The following is a 21,701-nucleotide window of genomic DNA, read 5'->3' on the forward strand; positions in this document are numbered from 1 at the left end:
ATGGGATCTCCCCTGTTGGCGGTGTTTGTGATATTGACCTTCTGTCTGGTGACTGTGTCATTCGGCAACCTCACCAGCCAAAGCTCTACCTCTCTCCCTAGCGTCAACCTCAGCCTTAGCTCTAGCCCTCAGTCCAACGCCACCTCCAGACCCATTTTTACTAGCTCAAGCCCCAGCCCTATTGCTAGCCCCAGCCATGTCCCCAGCCCCAGCTCCAGTGCCATGCCCAGCTCCAGCCTTAGCCTCAGTCTAATTTCCAGCCTCAACTCCAGCCCCAGCCCTAGCCCCAGCCCTAGCTTCAGCACCATTCCCAGCCCCAGTCCAAACCCCAGCCCCAGCCCTGGCTCCAGCCCAAACACCCCCTGCCCAGGCCAGTGTGTGTGTGAGACACGACCCTGGTACACCCCCCAGTCAGTCTACCACCAGGCCAAGACAGTTGACTGCAATGAACTGCACCTCCGTGGAGTTCCCTGGAACATCTCTGCAGACACCCAGGTCCTTCTTCTCCAGAGCAACAACATCTCCTTGGTCAGCGTGGAGCTCCAGGGTTTGGCCAACCTGACAGAGCTCGACCTCTCCCAGAACCACTTCAACCAGATCCAGGATATTGGGCTGGGGAACCTCAGCCAGCTGGTCACCCTGTACCTGGAAGAGAACCAAGTGACGGAGCTGCAGGACTTCTGTCTGAAGGACCTGGCCAATCTAGAGGAGCTCTACATCAACCATAACCAGATATCCTCAATTGGGCCCAAAGCCTTCACAGGCCTGACCAATCTCCTCCGGCTGCACCTCAACTCCAACCGCCTGGTGGCCATAGACAGCCACTGGTTCCAAGCTCTGCCTAACCTGGAGATCCTGATGATTGGAGAGAACCCCATCCTGGGTCTGGAGGATAGGAACTTCCATCCCCTCTCCAGGCTCCACAGCCTGGTCCTGGCCGGAATGGGGCTGCAGGAGGTCCCATCTGAAGCCTTCCAAGGTCTTGAATACCTGGAGAGTCTCTCCTTCTTCGACAACAAGTTGACATCTGTCCCCAGGGAGGCCCTGCGTCTCCTCCCCAACCTAAAATTTCTGGATCTGAACAAGAACCCCATCACCCGTGTCCAGGAAGGAGACTTCCATGACTTCCCTCATCTGGAGGAGCTGAGCCTCAACAACATGGAAGAGCTGGTCGCAGTGGAGCAAGGAGCCTTCTCAAGCTTACCTGAGATGGCCAAGCTGGAGCTCTACAACAACCCTCGGCTCTCCTACATTGACCGGGGGGCCTTCACGGACATGGGGGGACTGCGGACTTTGCTGGTTCACAACAATGACATCAGCCTGCTTTCTCACGAGGTGCTGTCGTCCTTCCCCAGTCTGGATGAGGTGAGCCTGCACAGCAACCCCCTGAGGTGTGACTGCCTTGCCACCTGGGGGCCGGCTCTGGGGAACCGCTCTTCCCTCAAGCTACTAGAGTCCCAGATGACACTGTGCTCGTCCCCGCCCCACTTGGTAGGCCACAGCCTGCAGGAAGTAGTGAGTGGCATTTGGAATGTGGGTACGGCCTATAACAGCTGTCTCCCCCACATCTCTCCACACACCTTCCCCCCACAGCTCAACGTCACTGCCGGACGACCTTTGGTCCTCAACTGCTGGGCCCAGGCCGACCCGGCCCCCCAGTTCTACTGGGTCACGCCCACTGGGGATAAGGTTACCTCTGAGACAGGAGGGCTGGGGATGGCAGAGGGGCGGGGCAGGAGGAAGCACTACCTGCAGGAACCCGGAGCCCTGGAGGTTCTTCACGTGGAACCGGAGGATGCAGGTCTGTACACGTGTGTGGCGTGGAACGCGGAAGGTGCTGACACACGCAGTGTCTCTGTGTGGGTGGAGAAGGGTGAAGACTGGCAGGATGGCAGGGTGAGTGGCAGTGGTACGTCCAGGGGCCCTGGTTCAGTCAACACCACCACTGGGTCCCTGGTGGTTCTGGCCAAGATCATCCATGCCCAGTCTGTGGTTCTGGAGTGGAAGCTGTACCCATCCTCTTCTGTTCCCTCCTCCGTGGGGGCTCACGAGGTGCCCCAGCTGCCCCAGCCCCGCTGGGCCAGTGCCACCATGAGCATTCACAACCCCCAGATCAGTTACAGTGCCCAGGTGCCCGTGGACGTACAGGAGTACAACCTCACACACCTGCTGCCCTCCACTGAGTACCGGGTCTGTTTGACCGTTGCTGCTGCCGCCTACGCCTCTGCTCAGCCCCACACCCAGCGCTCCTGTCTCAACATCACCACCAAAGAAGCCAGCTTTGCTGTGGAAATGGTGGCACAGCCTGCAAACGTGGCGCTGGCGGCCGTGATGGGATCCTTGTTTGCCATCTGCATTATGGCTCTCCTGGTGGTGTATATGGGCCGGAGGGTGAAACAGAAGTCCTGCCACCATTCCCTGAAGAAGTACATGCAGCACGCCACCTCCATCCCCCTCAACGAGCTTTACCCACCCCTCATCAACCTCTGGGAGAGTGAAGCAGAGAAAGAGAAGGAGGGCTCAGTGGACCCCCCTGGGTCGCAGATAGACACCTCCAAGACTTACATGTGGTAGTGGAGGACTGCAGGAGAGACTACTTACTCTCAAGAAGACGTTTATGAACTGTTGTGTATTTAATCTAGTTTTTTCTGATTCTCAGATTTAAGAGTAAGATGTCATTGTGAAAGATACGTATTTTTAGACTGCAAATCTCTCACTTATCCTTCCCTTACGCTCTTTCTCTCAAGCACACTTAGATATATTGTTGAATAATCATCTTATTGTAAAGCTGTTTTCTTATATAAGGAGATGTGTGCAGCAGGCCAACTATTACTAAGTGGCCAAACACCTCCACAGAAATACATTCTAATACCGCATGTATTCTATATTTTAATTCTTTATATAATTCACTTCACAGGCAATATTTATGACACCACGTTGAATTTTTCCCAGAGCGAGAGCACCTTTTAATCTAGAACTCTGACTTGCCCACTCATGCTGACAGGTAGAGTCTGGTTGTGGTGGGATCTCTTGCATGTCAACTTGCATGTTCCTCCTGTGTTCTGGGATCCCTGGTCCTCTCTGCCAAGCACACAGATGTAAGGAGATCATTATTTGTTTTCTTCTCCTCTGCTGTTCGAAAATGAAAGTATCTGACCTGTTATGATTGTGTATGTTTTAGTATGTGGTTCTTTACACAGCTGTACAGCCGTGTCAGATCAGTGATCTCTCCGAACAAATTGAGGAGAAAGGGACTACATATAAACGGTTCTGTTTTCTTGCGTTTTCCTCTCCTCCAATGGATGAGCAGTTCCAGTACTTACATCTTCAACTAAGCTTTAACAAAACCTGACCCTAGCCGATGAGCCAGCCTGAAATGGCAGTCAGGCTCATGCTATTGTGCTTTCACAGCGAGCACTGCTGTTATTGTTACACATAATAGAGAAACGGCGTCTGAATGTACATGTATGTTTTTTTTCACTAGCCATTCATTTCCCTTGATTTCCGCAGAAAGAGTTTCTTCATGATATCTACATGTAAGCCTATGCAGCTTTGATCAGTTCCCTTCACTGTAACTTTACCTCTTAATAACCTTTCTAACTAACATTGATCAGGATGCGTTATGCAGACTCTGGTTTATTTTCACTGCATGGACAGTTAGTTGGTCACCTTGACACAGTGTATCTTCACTCACACAGTGAACATTTTAAATGCTCAATTTTTGTCATCTTCACTTCAACACTTAATTTACTTGGTAAGTAGATGTTTTGAGTATATCGGTTAGAGGTTGCACATTAAAGCAGTAATTCATTGCATGTCTTTGCACTCTTGTTTCTTGACTGTTTTAAACCATGTATGTCATACTACATAGCAGTTAACCAGGTGAAGATGGACTATCTGTTTAAAGTGCAATGCACCTAACCAAATGTACCCCAGCAACCAAAACATCAGTACCAGACTACTCATACTACTTCAGGAAAACACACGTTTTGGGCATTACAATTTCATGTGGGGAATCTCTTTTTATGCTTATTGTATTATCCAACGGAGTTATTTATTGGGTTAAACTGTTATTTCTACGTTTACTTATTTATTATATATTTCGTAACCAATAATGGAGAGTGAGATTACATCCCACGCATCGGTTAGAGGTGTACAATCAAAGCCAAGGATTTTAATTTAGACAATTATTAATTTGATTATCTGTGTATGATGATTTTATAGCCTATTGTTCCAGAGGTGCTGGTAAATACATATTTTGATCAACAATAAACGAGAAGGCTTTGGTAAAACGAGACTAATAAAACAGGGTGAATTTGGAAATGAGATGTTAACAGGTGTAAGAACTCCCTCCGGCGGTAGAAGACTGAAACAGCGCAGTGTCCTGTTCTGTAATGCCGTAGTATATGATATGCTATTTAATTAGATAAGAGTTGACAGACGTGGTATGCAGGGTATTTTGTAACATGAAGTTTATTGTTATATTTCAATCGACGTTTAGTATATTACTCAACCGCACTACGTGTGAGTGTGTGGTCTATTGTTAAGGGTGACTGTGTCTGCGGAGATTTCAAATTAATAAACTTCTGTATCCCACTGTCTGAACTCTCCCGTCTCCTTTTATTTTTGGATGGAACATGAAGGATTCAAAATCTATGTGTCTATTCCAATATGTAATGATGGTATTCAATGACACAAATCTGTGTTCTAGAAAGAGTTGTCTGGAGTCGCAGAGGTCCGATAATATCAGCTTTAAAGCAGCAGTTGGAAATCAACAAGTACAGAGCTCTGGTGTTGTCTACGTTTCCCTACCCGCAACAGAGTTTGGGCTGGTTTACGAAGTCCAACTGGCTATCTTTCCCTGCCCCAACATATCATATACAATGCAATTGAAAACACAAGTATCAAAAAAGGGTTGAGCTTGTTCTCTCGTGCGTCAGGGAGTTGTTCTACACAATTGGTCTTAAAATGTAGCTAATAGAAGACAAATATAGGCCTACATAGCCTAGCCTAAGCACACACACACATACACGTTATAAATCATTACATTCTGTCCGTAGAAAAAAAAACACCTCACGGCGCTTAAGCCATATTATTATTATTATTATGAATAATGTAATTATCTTTTACCATTATATGCATATTTTAGCAAATAGAACGAAGCAAACACCCGTATCATAGGCCTGTCTTTGTGACCAGCTCTTATCGATATATAAAGAACTAACAAATTCTGAAATAATGTTTGGTTTGACATAATCCTTTGTTCTCCCGTATTATCTTCAAAGCACATCTTGGTTTTCCCATGTAATAGTTACCAGGCAGAACAACCGCTAGGCGAGAACGTCTAAAGTAAAAAAGCAGTTGCAATAGGGAAGTGACGTCCTGGTGTGTCGTCAGATCTGTGTTGATGTTTTGTGGAGACTGGAGAGCTTGGAGGACGGGAAGAGGGAGACGGTTTGTTTTTGTTCACCTAAAGCTCGAAAACCAAGCCAATAACATACCATACTGATATTTTTTGTTAGCTAAGAGTTTTAGGTCGAATATCGAATAAAACGGACGGCCTAAAGCTAGAAGTAATTGACCACAATCTGGAAAGGAAGAATCGTCACCCCTTTGACCCCCTCCCTTACAGACAACCATGACGATTCTTCCGAAGAAGAAACCGAACTCTAGCGTCGGTGTTTCGGACCACCCTGACGAGACTGACAGAAGGAGCAGTTCAGACCCACATCAGCATCCGCATGGAGGTCGCACAGGTGCGAGACCAAGGGCCTCGCCGCCGCCATGGTCTTACCAAGCCGCTCCGCCTTCGACAAGGGAGGACAGACGGAACGAGGCCAGCTCTCGGCCGCAGCAGGCCTCCCCTCCACCCGGGGGTTCAGGCTCTCCTGTCGGACCTGGAGACGGGAGCGTGGCCGGAGGCATAGCCTGCGTGGCTGGAACACGAGGAGAACTGTCAGGAAGCGTCGGCTGCGGTGGAGGAATCGGTAGTTGCTGTTCGGGGCCCGGTCTGAGTAAACGGCGACGACAAGCCACTTGCAGTGGTGGGGTGGCCGGGGGTGGCACACCCGGTGTTGCTGGAGGTGGTGGAGGGGGTCCCAGTGCCGACTCGGAAGAAGGTGCGGGTTACAATAGTGAAGATGAGTACGAGAATGCCGCTAGACTGCAGTCCGAAGACCCAGCCACAGTCGAGCAGGTAAAATTGATGACCAGTTAGCTAGCTAGCTAGCTAGCCATCCAGCTACTTGTTAGTAGACGGCCAATAGAAAGGCTAGAGACAAGAGTGAATGACACCATGAAAGGACAGCGGATATCACTCTAATTTGATTCTTGCTCAGTCGCGTGTTTACCTTATTGCTAAAAAAGATAAGCGGTCTAGATGGCTCATATTTAGAAATGTTGCTATTGTAATCATTGAAGTAGGTATTTATTTCAATGTGTCTCATCTCAGCCCTTGAGCAAGATCATAGGATTAGGCTAGGTCTGTTTATGCCGTAGCCTGTGCAAATAGATGGAAATAAAATAGTTCTCACAAACAGTTGCCTAAATGGTGTAACATAGCCTATTGTTTTATATGGCTGATCCAGAATTTGCCTGATATAGGGAGGTGTGTGTATAGCAGTATGTGCAGGTACAAGTTCAGTTTGTCTCTGGGTTGTTCTGTGTTACTACACATGGGTCCAATGACGTGTTGTCAGTATCACAAATGCTTGATCAACAACAGCACTGTATATTAAGTTTTAGGTGCCCCAATAGATGATCTGCATATGCAAAAATGTTCAGCCAAGTGTGAATACACAGTACTACTTTCTGCCAAGCATCAGTCATATACAGGAACAGCAGTTTAATAACACAAGATCAGCTTGGGACATATTGACTTATCGTCATTATTCCATATAGTATCAAAACGGCTTTTAACTTCTGTGGAAGACGTAAACACTATAAGAGCAATCTAATGGAAAATGTAAATGCATGTTTATATTGTCTTAATAACAGTATGATGGGCAATCAGATTCAGATTTGTTTGCATCTATTTGTAGCTACATTTTAGTTGATCGTGGTAGTAAAAATCTATCAAATAATAACACAACTGCTATTGAGCTGTGCTGTATATATAGATCTCTTCTGCAGCTGTTTCTCCGATTGGAAGGTTTTAGATTCAATAGAAAAATGAGACTGTTGAAGTTATCCGTACAACCTGACAATTGCATACTCTCCCGGAGTCATGATGAGCAGTCTGGTGCTCAGATTTCCCATAGACACACAAATGCACAATGAATGCACTATCAGCTTGGTGGAAGACACAGCCTTTTGGAAGTCAATGCATTCAAGAAATCAGAATTCGGTTCATTCGCCATGTATGTTATACAAACACAGAATTTACTGTGGCAGGGAGGTGCAAACACTAAACATATACGAAACTTAAATTAAGTAAAGGTACATGCTAAATGTAAATGTTTATTCAATGACCAATGCTATCTTTTTTATTATTATCCATTAGCTGTGTAATATAAGGCAGCAATAATGGGTCACACCTGAAGCTGTAGGCTGTATTTATTCTTTTGCACACCAAGGAAATTAAACCAGCGGCAACATTTTGTTCGAATTTCTTTACATGTATAATTATATGCTACAGCCCATAAAAATCGAGCTTATCCAATTCATTGTGAACAATTATAAAACAATGCAATCAGAAATAGTACTGTACTGGAATTGTGCGTTGTCTTGGCAGTATCTTTGATTTTTAGGCCTAAGGAATCAAACAATATTGTCAAGACAGAACCAAGTGTATTTACAGGTGTGTCTTTAGGCCTGTTACCTTGTCAATGATGTTCCTGCCTTGCCACATGGTGGCACTAAATGCATATGTCTGAGCTTTGTTTGGACTAGCATCAGTTGGTTAGGCCCCTGATTGAATATATGGCTCCTGATGTCCTATCTTTCCTTTTTTCCATCCTTCCTGTTTTCTTTCCCTCATTCATTAAGGAATATGAATCTCTGAGTTTATTACGAACATGTCCAAAGCGTGTGTGAGTCTGTGCACCTGAAGATCTGTGTTTCCCCCATGCCTGACTGACGGGCTTTTTCCCCCCAGCAGGAGCACTGGTTTGAGAAGGCGCTGGGGGAAAAAAAGGGGTTTGTCATCAAGAAGATGAAGGAGGATGGAGCCTGTCTCTTCAGAGCTGTCGGTTCGTATGTTCAAACACGCACACACACATACTATTGCTTTTTCCCAACAACGTTGTTTCCTTTGGTCCCATTCCAGTAGATTACACTAGATGGCGCTTTTTGTACAGATATAGACAGTTCTAAGTGGTTATTCTCTCTGTGGAGCGTATCTAAGTTCAAAGAATTCTAGATAGTTAACCTGGTTCTTTAGTCATTTGTGGAATATACAAGTAAATCCTAGTGGTTAGTACAATTTCCAATGTGTTCTGTGGGGCCTAGTGTTCCTGAGTTAGCCTCAGGTTCTGCAGTAGTTTTCCCTCACCTGAGTTAACCCTAAAAAGAAAACAACAGTGAAAAGGGAAAGTGGGAGGGAGGAAGGGAAACAGAAAAGAAAGACAGAGAGAGTCCTGGGAATGGCTGCTAGTATCAGGCTCTCTCAGCTGCACTAACCCTAAGGCACAGAGCGAAACTCCATTCATCCATCCATGCCCCCTTCTCTCCATCCTTCCACTCCCAGTGACCTAGATGTGAGAGTTCCCAGCAGGAACCTGAGCCAGGCTCTAGCAGCTTGAGTCCTACGGGGGAGGGAGGGGGGGGGAGGGGGAAACCCATACCTGGCCAAACAAATAGACTGCACCAGGAAAAATCCTTTTACATAAGAGTGACACTGAAACAAAGCCAAGGCTTCCTGTTTAGTTTGATTTCATCACAATAAGGAAGGAATGCCTAAAGAATGTTTTTGTTTCCAAATCAGTTGTACTGGTAAAGTGCTAAGGAAACAGAATGCGAGTTCAGTCATAAAAATTTCCTTCCTCTCATCTCCCCTCCTGGTTCTTGTTTGTGCAACGACGTTTACAGTTAGTGTAAAGTCCCACCTTTTTATATCACTTCCCATTATTAACAAAAATATTGATCCTTATATTCATAATTGATTCATTTCAGGTTGTAAACCTGTGTGTTCAGATTTCCACAGTTTGTGTTAGGTAATGTGTTGTCATTGCCCTAGGGCTTCTTAGACATTTGCATGTTACCATGCCAGTTCATTGATGGTATCCCTGGTTTGAATTGAGGTGATGTAACCATGCATTCACCTCCTCAGCCACAGGTGGAGCATTTGTTGCCAGATCGCCCCGAACCCTTTCACACACTTTAGCTGCATTCCTGTGGCCGTCGATAGAAACTAGCCTACAGTGCATTCAAATGTTTGACTATTGTAGTCATAATTATGTTGCATTAGCATAGATCTAATGACCTTTGACTGGCATCTTTCTGTATCTGTCTCTCTTTGTCTCACTCTCTCTGTATCTGTCTGTCTCTGTCTCTCTGTCTCACTCTCTCTGTCTCTCTGTCTCACTCTCTCTGTCTCTGTCTCTCTGTCTCTGTCTGTCTCACTCTCTCTGTCTCTGTCTCTCTCTCTCTCTGTCTCACTCTCTCTGTCTCTGTCTCTCTCTGTATCTGTCTCTCTCTGTCTCACTCTCTGTCTCTGTCTGTCTCACTCTCTCTGTCTCTGTCTCTCTGTCTCTCTCTGTCTGTCTCACTCTCTCTGTCTCTGTCTCTCTGTCTCTGTCTGTCTCACTCTCTGTCTCTGTGTCTCTGTCTCTCTGTCTCTCTCTCTCTCTCTCTCTCTCTCTGTCTTCATCCCTAGTACATCCAGGCCCATCTGATCATTTCATTGAATGTTTTTTAACGAGACTCGTAGGTTAACAACACCGTAGAATCTATGTCTAACATAAGCCCACACGCAACAGATGGTTTGGTTTCATTAGTGTAATCTGTGTCATCACCGTGTGCCGGTGCTTTACTGAAAAACACTCATTTGACCTCCCCCCCGACCTCCTGCTCTGCCCAGGTGTGTTACTCACCACCTGGCCGGCAAGAGTGTGTAAGGGTAGAGTGTCTCAGTGTGTTGTGTTTTAGTGACTGTCGTATCTCACAGTCTGCCAGACTGCTGAAGTTTCTGTTGTGGTTAGGTTAAGAAAGTCTCAAATGTTATAAAAGAACAGGGAAATAACCCCCCCCCCCCCCCGGTTTCTATTCTTTATTTCTTGGTTATTTTTCTGCACACCTGAAACCAGCAGGGAAGGTGTAAAGGGGGTGTTTGATGTTGAACTCTCTCTTGTATCCATTTCAGGGTAGGCTACCGTACATTAACCAGGCTAGGAGCCAGCTCATTATGGGTTTATACTGAGAACTGGAAAAGTGTGGTTCTACTAGTTAAACCCCGTGGTCATGTGTGTGCGTGTGTGTGTCAGGTGAGCAGAGTTGTGCTGATGGTGATCAGCAACTCAGGCAGGAATGCCAGGGATCAGCAGGTATGCAGAGCCCTGACGCAGTTTGGAGCTGTCTGTCTACTCAGGAGAAGAGCCATGTGCATTTCATCCTATTCTTGTCTGATTCATGATTAAAATGTCATTTAGACGTGTGGTCAGAAAACACGGTCCCCTGCGACCAGCTGAGGGTCAGTTGGACCTCGTTGTTAGTTGGTTACCTGATGATAGTTTCTCCTTCTTTCTCACCTATGTTTTGTTTCTCTGTCTTTCTCACACTCTCTGTGGCAACCGGGTGAGTCAGAGCAGCACATTCACTAACCACCAGACCCATCTGGGTTTTTACCTGTCACCTCTCAGGTCTCTCTCACACACACATTCACACCCACACATCACACTCACACATACCCTTCTCTCTCTCACACACATACACGCACGCTCGCACACACACACGCGCACACACACACACGCGCGCACACACACACACACACACACACACACACACACACACACACACACACACACACACAGAGCTTCTCACTGGTGTCACAGTTCTGTCTGCTCTTTGCCCTAACCTCTGATGTGTAACTATGAACAGGACTGTGCTTTGGGCCCACCAGTATGTCTATCAAGCTGAAAGCTCTATGAGTAATTAGATGTCGGCCTGTTTGATTTGTTGCGTTTCGGGGACTGTCACATTCCATAGATGCCTAACGACACCTGACATTAGTTCTACCTGTAAACAGATACCTGTCGGTGTGTCCACCTACATACAGGCAGGCAGGCAGGAAGGGAGACATGCAGGTACTTGTTATTAAGTTTACCTGTGGACTTACTGGCAGGTTGAAACACAAATACCTGTCATTGTGTTTACTTGGGCTGTTTGGGTGAGTGGTTTCATTTCCCAGTTCCATTGCCAAAGATGGTAATGACACACAAACCTGCCTTTGTTGAACTTTGCTCTCTTGTGGACCTACCACCTTAGATGTGTGCTCACTGTGCACCATGACCTACAGCAACTCAGTGGTCTGCAGCCCTTTCCATTGCAGCGTAAAATCCCAAAGCACTATTGCCACCATATTTGGTACCTTGCTATTAGGGGTGTACCAATATCTCGTGGAACAATATATCGCAATACAACATTTTTACAATATGTATCGTAGAGTTATTGCAATGTTTTTACAATATGACTTCCGTTTGATCCTATTGGTTGAGCTACCAACACCCAACCTACTCTGCACCTGCGTCGTGTGCATTCATTGAATTCACAGAAAGCTCTTCAACTGAGTTAACTAAATTGTATGTACAACAAAGAAAATTATTGAAAATATTTAATGTTTTGGAAATGAATCCGTTAATTGATTTTAAGTTTCATTTAAAATGTAGTTCAAAATATCATGATACGTATTGTATTGTACACCCAGTATCGTAATACGTATCGAATTGTGAGCTGAGTGTATCATTACACCCCTATATCCCGTATGAATTAGACTTTAAGGCTTTGGCATTGATGTGATTGCCAGAGCCTGGCCTGGCCTGGCCTGGCTGGGGCTGCTGGTGTCCCATTGAGGGCCAGCCAGTCTGGGCTGATATCCCCTTTGTGTTGTTTTGAAACCCTGTGATGAGGTCACAGCTGATGTCAGAGCTGGGCATGTGAATGCCGGCTGTGTTGCTTTATTGTTGAACTTTGGTGATGGTGTCCTTTGGCTTGGTTACTGTAACAGGCCTCAGGCTAGACTGGACTGGACATTTTCACACGGCAGACGCACACTGTTGCATGATTATTCTGGAGAAACCCATTCTTCTGCAATATCCCCCTGACTGACCTTAGGAGAGTAACTTTCTGATACTGTCTCCATCTCTCTCTGTCTGCCTCTCACTCTTTCCATTCCACTCATTGGGGTGTATTGGAATGAAATAACACACATGTTCAGTTTAAAATCAGCAGTTGTTTCTCACTAACAAACACACACATTTTGTAATACAATCCATATCAGCCTCAGTTCTTCCAGTAAAGAGGAAGGGGGTGGGGGGTTTGGGGTGAAGCTGGAGTGTTGTAATGCCATGATTCAGGCCTTACTGTAAGCCTGACCTGTGTCATGCACAGTCCACGAGGACACGGTGGACTAGGGTCATTCTTGCATTGCTCACTCAGAAGGGTCACAGTACACATGTACAACCACAAACCCAGAGCACGTGAACAGTGATGTGTCACCCCGGGCCAGTCATTCTCAGCGGAGGGCCCTGCGTGGAGAGGCGAGTGAACTTTGACATACAGATGTCTCCCAGCTAGATTTGTAGTTGTGAAACAGGCTGTCCGTCTGTGTGGCCGTGTGAGACTCTGACCAGGAGGTTAAAGACATGGGGGGGGGGGGGGGGGGTTACCGAGGGAGACCGGCTCCACAGTAAAGGATCTGCAGGGCACCTAGTCTGGTTTTCCTAATAGTAAATGTATTTCACTCTTATGAAGGAAATAAGACTGGGGAGCTTGCAGATTGTGGCTCCTCTTCCATCCTGACCATAGGTTGTTGTTTTTTTTACTGAATGTGGGCAAATAATGTCTACAATGCTAGGATTTCTATTATTAATAACAACATTAAATACAATTCTACTTTGTGGTGGTATTAGACAGATGGATTAAATACAAGACAAACATGATACAATGAGTATTGCAATATGCTTTCCAAAAGACTGCTGGATGGAGCTTCAGGGAAGGATCCTTCCAGGAATCCTGGGGCCTGTTGTCTCAGGTTGTAATGACTGAAGTGACATGGGAGGGTCAGAGGACTTTCTTGATTTCCCCCGATACTCTTTATATGAGACTGAATGAAACCAGTGAAGGGCATATCCATACATACATTATTATTGTTATTACATACAACTGCTAGCGCTGGTGTTGTTTTTCTGATCATTACAATGAGATTACAATGACAGTTCAGACTGATCCTTGAGTCAGTATTGACCTGTTATGTTTGAGGATCAAAGTTTAGCTTTGAAGTTGGTGGTGAGTGAACATGGTCACCCTGTGGTCAAATAGCACAGGTCAGTGGGACCTGGCACAGACCATCTGCCTCACTCTTTCTGTCTCTCTTTTCTACTTTTTGTACAGTCTCGTTCCTCAAAGAAGTCCTGTCAATGGGGATTAGGCAACTACACGTTGGTACTGTAGAGAGACAGAGTAGTGTGCGTGTGCGTGTGCGTGTGTGTGTGTGTGTACTGTAGTGAAGGGGATTGTGGGCCTTGCCAGGTCTTGGGATTCTAGAGAACAATAATGACGTGCTTCCATGTGCACCCTCTGCCTTTCTGCGTGGTTACTACCAACTCTCCATTGACTACTAACGCGCACACTCTTCTGTCGTATTTGATAAAACTTTATCGGGGGCTTCCAGACTGACAGGGCGGGAACCCAACCATCCCGCCTTTTCTCTCTCGCTGCCTGTGGCCACACCCCTTCCGAGAAACTCACTGTGGCCGACCTATCAGAGGCCAGCGGCAGGAGAAGGGCTTGTTGCGGTTATTAGTTTCCTCTGTGGGTGTTGGCTCTCTTCTCCTTTCTTGTGAAGCCTATCATCTCTGTGGTCACTTCCCACTAGCTTTAAGCAATGAATGCCTTCCTCTAACTCCCCCCTCCTCTTCTGCTTCCTCCCTGGTTGACTGTTGACTAATTAAGCTCCAGTCCAGAGGTCACAGCCCGGACCAATGGAACTGGCTGAGAGCTAATAGTACCAGTCAGTACTGAAGCTAGTTTTCAAGATGACATTGATGATGTTTACATGTCTATATTGTGACTGTGGTTGCAGGTGGTCATGTGAGTGCAGCTGATTGTGGTCGTTGTGGCCGGTCATTTTCTAAAGCAGAACTCTAGCACACTGGACTTCTAGTCGTAGATGATCTGTTTTGCTTGTCGAGGCCTAGTTCCGCATAGCTGTTAGTCTGTGTGGTTGGTTAGTTGTTTGTAGCTGAGTGGAGCAGTGGAAAGATGAGAAAATTTGTTTTTCTAAAGATGACTCACACAGAAATTTGTATTAGTGGGGAACCCCCCTTCCCGCCCCCAGCAGGTTAAATAAAATAATAAAAAATAAAAGCACCTGGCGTATGCCACCTATACTGTGGGGCGTGTGTGTGTACATGTTCTATTAACATCTTTACCTCTGCAATGGAACCGGGAACTGGGAACTGAAACCGCTCACCCAAATTCAGTCAGTCAGACAATAGCAGACCATGTGACCTGAGTCTTCTTCCTCTGCTTCTTATCTGGGTTACTAGTTTATGCTCACTCTTCAATAACACAATCAGAGAATCAGCTTTTTGTCTTCAGTGTTATTGTCTCTTTATTGCCTACGCATATCCCTTTGTCCATTCAGCCTCTGGAGACACGTCTGTATAGTGCATCAGATTCTGGCCTACATAAATAGCTGGATATAGACAATAAAATGGTTACAACTTAAAGTTTCACTACATTATCATGGGCCTAAGATAACATCACATTCTAGGAAGCCCAGTGTATTATTTGCTCAAACAGCTATCAAAACAGTCCCTTGCAGCTCAAAATATAGGCTATGGTTAGTGCTACTGGATGGGGAACTTAAAGGGTTGCTGACAGTAAGTCGAGTATATAAAAGCCATCTATAAGGGTGGGGGGTCTCTAAATATAGTGTTACCAGCAAGACTGATGTGCTATGTGAGGTGTGTGATCAAAGGCCAAGCTGCCTGCTTGCAGTGCTGCAGCAGAGGGGATGCGGCTGCAGCTTCTGCAGCTACAGCTCAACACTGCTGCTTTCATACTCAGAACCAAGAGGAAGTTGACCAAGAGTTTCTGAGAATCTTTGCGGCTTGTGTCATGTGACATGCCGGAATATAGAGCAAAGCTCATTTGCATACCGCTCTCGTAGTGGGGGGGGGGGGGGGGGGGGGGGGGGGGGGGTGAAAACGGTTTTAGGTTTTGTTTACATCTGGTACTCTCACATCTGACTCAGTAGCAGAAATCACATTCAGAATAGCTTTGAGGGGAAGCCCGCCAAATGAGTCTGCAGATCATGCAGATCACACTATCAGTCATACCCATACCCATTAACAGCCCATGCACCTTTGCTGTTAAAACACACATTTTCCAATGCGATGATAATGATGATGATGATTGTTGGTCAGACCTGCAATTCATCAGAAAATGTATCAGAACAATTCATATTGCCTGATATCGGTCCTTATCCTGTCATTCTTATTTCTCTTTCTTTCCCTCTTCCTCCATCTTTGCAGCTGACCAAGTGTATGGAGACCAAGATATGCATGAAGTTGTTCGTAAACACTGCATGGACTACTTGGTAAGTCCGCTCGCTGCAAGGCCTCATGACTGCCCAGTGATGGGAACTGTAAGCTTTTGCTTTTAATCTTTTAATATGAAGGTTGGATGTCAATAATGCATAATCGATGCTAACTGCCTGCCTGTCTGTCTGTCAGATGAAGAATGCAGACTACTTCTCCAACTATGTGACAGAAGACTTCACCACATACATCAACAGGAAGAGGAAAAACAACTGCCATGGCAACCACATTGAGATGCAGGCAATGGCAGAGATGTACAATCGACCTGTGGAGGTCTACCAGTATGGCACAGGTGTGTGTGAAAGATTGATTGTATGAGAGTGTGTGTGTGTGAGAGCTTCCCCAGACCTTCAGCTGTGTGTGGGTAACTAACCAGACAGTGCGTGTAACCTTTGAAATTCTGTCCTACCTTCTGTTTCAGAACCAATCAACACGTTCCATGGTATCCATCAGAACAATGACGAGCCAATCAGAGTCAGCTACCACCGTAACATACACTATAACTCTGTAGTGAACCCAAACAAAGCCACCATCGGAGTGGGCCTGGGCCTCCCTGCCTTCAAACCAGGGGTAGGTACCGGTCCTCGTGCACCCCCCTCCCTCCCCCAACCCACCCCCAAACACACACACACACACACCAAGCCTCCCACCCTTTTACCTGTTTAAATCAGAGTGGTAAGGAAAGGATGTGGAGTCGTCCTTTGCATCTACCCAATCCATGAAGGGGTGTGGGAGAGTCAGGTGGCTGAGCGGTTAAAGAATCGGGCTAGTAATCAGAAGGTCGCTGGTTCGATTCCCAGCCGTGCAAAATGACGTTGTGTCCTTGGGCAAGGCACTTCACCCTACTTGCCTCGGGGGAATGTCCCTGTACTTACTGTAAGTCGCTCTGGATAAGAGCGTCTGCTAAATGACTAAATGTAAATGTGTAGGGAGTAAGGTTACAGAGGGTGTAATGGTTAAGAAGTCGCTGGGTGTAAAAGTTGGGGGGCATTGAGTGTGAGTCAGGGTGTGGTGTTTAGGGAGTAGAGAGGGCCGAGTGTGTGTCTGATGCAGCACTCCCAGACAGAGATGAGATGAGAGCAGGCAGGCATGAAGGCAGGCCTCAGCCAGGAGACACATTCCTCATGGCACTGTTGGCTTCTGTTCTCTGTTAGCAGGTCACTGCTCTGTAAACTCTGACATGTCTGCTGAAATATACACAAACACAAGCGCACTGCGGGCTCGTTTGATCCTATTCTTAGCCAGGTTACCAGAGATTCCCCACTGGAACACTTCCAATGGTCCTCAGCAAATGATGTGTCCAGTCTGAAGCAGGAGGGAGCAGGAACAGACAGCGGACGTTTTGGCACAGATCTGAACACCTCTCTTATGTTGACGTTCTTTGACTTTCTTCGCCTCATGGGGAACAGAGACTTTTTTGTGACCACTACTCCCATTATACCCATACAAATTCCACCATCAGGTTGGTCAACAGAATAACCCAGGCTTTTTCCCTGAGTCGTGAGATAAAGTGAGACTATCTCTGGGACTAGCCAATACTGTACAACTCATCACTGTGAGGCTAATTTACAGTGAAGTATACTTAACTTGATAGGGCTACCCTTGGCTAGGCTAGACCAGATCAGACAAGGCTACTTTAGCCTAGTTCAGTGGTCTTCAACCCTAGTCCTTAGGGCCCGCTGTCCTGTTTTTTTTTAGATGTTTCCCTGCTCCAACACACTTGATTCAAATGAAGGGGTTGTTATCAGGATTCTGCAGAACTTTCAACTTACTGGCCTAGTAAACTGAAAGCTAAAATAGGCTGTCATGCTAACTTGGAGTTGTGTAGGTCATGCTAACTTGGAGTTGTGTAGGTCATGCCATGGGTCAGGCCACCCTGGAGCATGTGAGCTGTGTTGTGGTGGGGTGTTGATGCGGGCTGTTCAGGTTACTCAGTAGTGTTTAGCAGTAGGGACACAGTAACGGACAACAGACTGTAAGGTCACCTCATTCATGCAGAGAGAACGTACCGTTTAGGGAAGCACACACACAAACACACACACGTATACACTGCCATGGTCCAAGTACAACAAACACACCCACACTATTTGATGTTGTTAGATTCTTATCAGCTGTAGGTTTCCAGGCAAGGCTATAGCCAGTGTCAGGTTCAGTCTGTGCATGTGTGTACAGAAGCTTCTGGTCAGATATAGAAAACAAAGTGTACTTTTGGAGAACACATTTATTGTGTCATGTCCTCCTTAACCGTTCCTTTAGATAAATGCAATAAAGGAAATTTTGAAAACTGCTAGTTGCTCACAGGATGTTCTGACTGGGAGGTGGTTTAGGGGGGCCATGGCCACTCCTGAAACACTGAACTGCACGTTCTGCTACTTTGACGTGGACAAACGGCTGACCTCGGTCTCTTCTCCTTGACTCTGCTTTCTTCCTCTAAACCCCTCTTCTTCTGCCCTTCTTTCCCCTGCTCTGTATCCCTCTTCTTCCTTCCCCCTAGCAGTATGCAGACCAGTCGTTGATGAAGAACGCCATCAAGACGTCGGAGGAGTCGTGGATCGAACAGCAGATGCTGGAGGACAAGAAGAGAGCGACCGACTGGGAGGCCACCAACGAGGCCATCGAGGAGCAGGTGGCCAGGGAGTCCTACCTACAGTGGCTACAGGACCAAGAGAAGCAGGCCCGACAGGTACACACACACACTCAAACACGTATAACACACACACATTCGCTGAAACACATATAACACACACACTCACTCAAACACATATAACACACACACACTCAAACACATATAACACAAACACACTCATGCAAACACATATAACGCAAACACACACAGTCAAACACATATAATGCAAACACATATAACACACACACACTCACTCAAACACATCTAACACACAAACCCACACACACTCACACTCACTCAAACACATACAACACACATACACTCACTGCCTCTCACCATTCTCTCTTCCCAGCCTCGTAAGGCCAGTGCCACCTGTAGCTCGGCCACTGCTGCGGCCTCCAGCGGTCTGGAGGAGTGGAGCGCTCGATCTCCTCGCCAGCGAAGCTCCGCCCCTTCCCCAGAAAACCCTGACCCCTCTCACTCCCACCCTGACGTCAGCGCCAAGCCCCCATCCCCTGCCGGCGCTGCACTCATCCTGCCCAAGCCCCCATCGCCTTGCGCACCAGGTAAGACTCCTTCTCCCTCCATCACACACGCTCCATCCCAGAGGTTAAAGACATTGGATAGCCTGATAATAGTTGTATGGACGAATTGTACAGCTCCCTCCTCACCCCTCCTCTCTCCAGGTCCTAGTAACCAGGCTGGAGTGGGGCGTCACCATCTGGAGTACCGTGCAATCATGCAGGAGATGTCACCCACCGCCTTCGGTAAAAACCTTCCTTGGCCTTATAAGTATACCCTTCATAGATCCTATATAGACTTTTTTACCCTCTTTTAATTGCCTTATATTTTTATTTACCTTTTAATGGCCTTTTATAGATCTTTCATAGGTACTTTATATGACCTTCATGTATAGCACGGGAGTCAGTCAGTCGGTTAGGGAATCGGGCTAGTAATCTGAAGGTTGCCAGTTCGATTCCCGGCCGTGCCAAATGACGTTGTGTCCTTGGGCAAGGCACTTCACCCTACTTGCCTCGGGGGAATGTCCCTGTACTTACTGTAAGTCGCTCTGGATAAGAGCGTCTGCTAAATGTAATGTAAATAGCAACAACAACAAAATCTTGTAATTCTAGACCGACACGAGCCCTTCATATGATATATTCCTTCACAGCCCTTAAGGTTTCCAGTCCTATCCATTCATTCATTCAGAGGAAGATGCCTTGAATTTCCTCTTTCTGGTGTTTATATAACTGTGATTGCCTTACATGGCTAGTTGTCAACACTAGCGGGATTGTCCTACATAAGTGGCCGATCCAGTATCAGGTGTGTGTAGGGTGATGTTACACTGCAGGTAGAATACTATAGAGGTGGCCTAGTTGTCACTAGGGGGAAGGGAAAGGAAATTTAAATCAACACTGTGTGATGTGTGCACTGCTACATAAAAGTGTACGCAGTTAAGGAACAGAAGAAGAAGGAACATATGGTGTGTAGTGGTTTTTACAGATGGAATTTAAATTCATTATGTACATTTGATTTCTTGATTTTCATGTTCCTTGTGTACCAGGAGGTTCACTCACACGCTCAAAACTTGCCAGTCCTTAAATGTCAAGAAACGTTTTGACAGTATTCAAATTATTCAAAGGGCTACCAGTGTAAAAAAAAATATATATACTTTAGTGTCCTATGACAGTCAAATAGAGGATAACAAAAGATAACAAGAGCAGTTTTACTGCTGGCCTGGTGAGGATGGGAAGAAGTAGGTGTGTCTGTGCGAAAAGGACCAGATTAGGTCTGGTGAGGACAGGACAGTTCTGTTGTCTGTTATCAGATAGCAGTCTACAGTGTAGCTACAATACACAGTGTCAGAGAGCCCAAACAACAGGGAGGATGAGGGAGGGAGGGATATAGAGGGGTGTGAGATACAGAGGGATGGAGCGATGACAGTGTGAGTAAGAACGGCCCTGACAGTGAGAAGGGGTACTACTGTATAGGTGGTGGGATGGATGGGTAGAAGCTGGAGAAGTGTGGAGGTGGATGGATGGAGGGAGGGATGAAGAGAGGGAAAAAAAGGAAAGTCTTATGATGTTAACTGTAACCTTTCTGTGTTTGGCTGTTTGTCTGTGTGTTCACTGCAGGCCTCACAGACTGGGAGGATGATGAGATCCTGGCCTCGGTCCTGGCCGTGTCACAACAAGAGTACCTCGACAGCATCAAGAAGAACTCCATGCATAGAGAGCCCTCCCCGGACAGCAGTTGATAACGGGGACCCAACACACTCTCAACCCCCCCCACCCCTTAACCCTGTCTTCCCTCACCCTCGGAGAAGACTGACCAGGGAGATCCCCACACTCGTTTTCCAAACGTCATCATGCAAACCATCTGGTCTTCTCTCTCCTTCTCTCTCCTACACACCCCTTCCTTGACTCTCCACACCCTCCAATAAAGACCCATCATAACCAGGCTCCACCCCCCCTCCTTTCTAATACCATTGACTCCATTATCTGGACTTATTTAGGTGCATGTTTAATGGAACACAACAAATATCATCATAGAAAAACATGGAGAAAATAGCTAAAAAAAAATTGTCATACTTATCCTCTTAATGATTCATTAATATAAGTTTGTTTTATTTTATTTTCTTGTTTGGGATGAAAATACCTTTTTTCTTGGAATAAAAGAGGAAATCTTTCTGAAATATATGACTTGTCCCTGACTTACTACCTTGTTTTAATAGATTTATGAGATTTATGAAACTGGTGACAAACCTAACCGGTCAAAGACATAGCAAATGTAACTATTGTTGAAATCAACCTGGGAATTTACATTACATTTACGCGACTTCCAAGAGAGACCTTTACAAAAGAGGTCACTGATCATAACAACAAGATAGCCCCAATCATTGCGAGCACCCAAAACATGAAGCATACATTGTGGAAAACCAAATAAGTGCCAAAGGGAAGAACCATAAGGGCATGCAGTTAATTGTTAATTTGTGGACATTACTTTGTTTTAGCCTTGCTTTTGTTTTAACATTTAAAAATACCGATCTGTCGAGGCAGTTCAATGGTGAACCCGCCCAAAATAAACGATGCTGTATTCCTTTTGTCATGGTTTGGTTCACATGTATATGAATGCATTTCTTTTTTCTTGCTGTATATAAATATGTGCGATATTGTAGGTTACTGAAAGCAGAACTATATTATGACCACGGACCCTTTTCTCATCAGAAACGCCTTCCTTTACTGGAACCCAGGCGAAGTGGTGAAATTCGGAGAAAAGTAAACAGCAGCTCATTAATAGTAAAATCATCAAACCGT

At 46.0% G+C, this 21,701-nt stretch overlaps 2 protein-coding genes across 5 annotated transcripts; both read left to right on the forward strand.

Annotated features, from left to right (window-relative positions):
• Nucleotides 1–4,558, forward strand: si:ch211-180f4.1 (uncharacterized protein LOC100144405 homolog). The gene has a single exon (XM_067239096.1). The coding sequence runs from the start codon at nucleotides 1–3 to the stop codon at nucleotides 2,572–2,574; it is 2,574 nt and encodes an 857-aa protein (XP_067095197.1). The 3' UTR covers nucleotides 2,575–4,558.
• Nucleotides 4,559–5,388: 830 nt separating this feature from the next.
• otud5a (OTU deubiquitinase 5a) lies at nucleotides 5,389–21,070 on the forward strand. Of its 4 annotated transcripts, none has more exons than XM_067239860.1 (9): nucleotides 5,389–6,196; nucleotides 8,096–8,189; nucleotides 15,693–15,757; nucleotides 15,894–16,050; nucleotides 16,180–16,328; nucleotides 18,253–18,441; nucleotides 18,737–18,950; nucleotides 19,071–19,151; nucleotides 20,520–21,070. In XM_067239860.1, exons 1-9 carry the CDS (start codon nucleotides 5,639–5,641, stop codon nucleotides 20,639–20,641), a joined length of 1,629 nt encoding a protein of 542 aa, XP_067095961.1. In that variant the 5' UTR covers nucleotides 5,389–5,638; the 3' UTR covers nucleotides 20,642–21,070. The 4 variants fall into 4 exon arrangements, with proteins under 4 accessions (XP_067095961.1, XP_067095963.1, XP_067095964.1 ...); XM_067239862.1 differs by having other exon boundaries at nucleotides 18,256–18,441; XM_067239863.1 differs by having other exon boundaries at nucleotides 8,099–8,189.
• Nucleotides 21,071–21,701: the final 631 nt, after the last annotated feature.

Source organism: Osmerus mordax, chromosome 7 (assembly GCF_038355195.1).
Source record: "Osmerus mordax isolate fOsmMor3 chromosome 7, fOsmMor3.pri, whole genome shotgun sequence".
Classification (NCBI taxonomy): Eukaryota; Metazoa; Chordata; class Actinopteri; order Osmeriformes; family Osmeridae; genus Osmerus; species Osmerus mordax.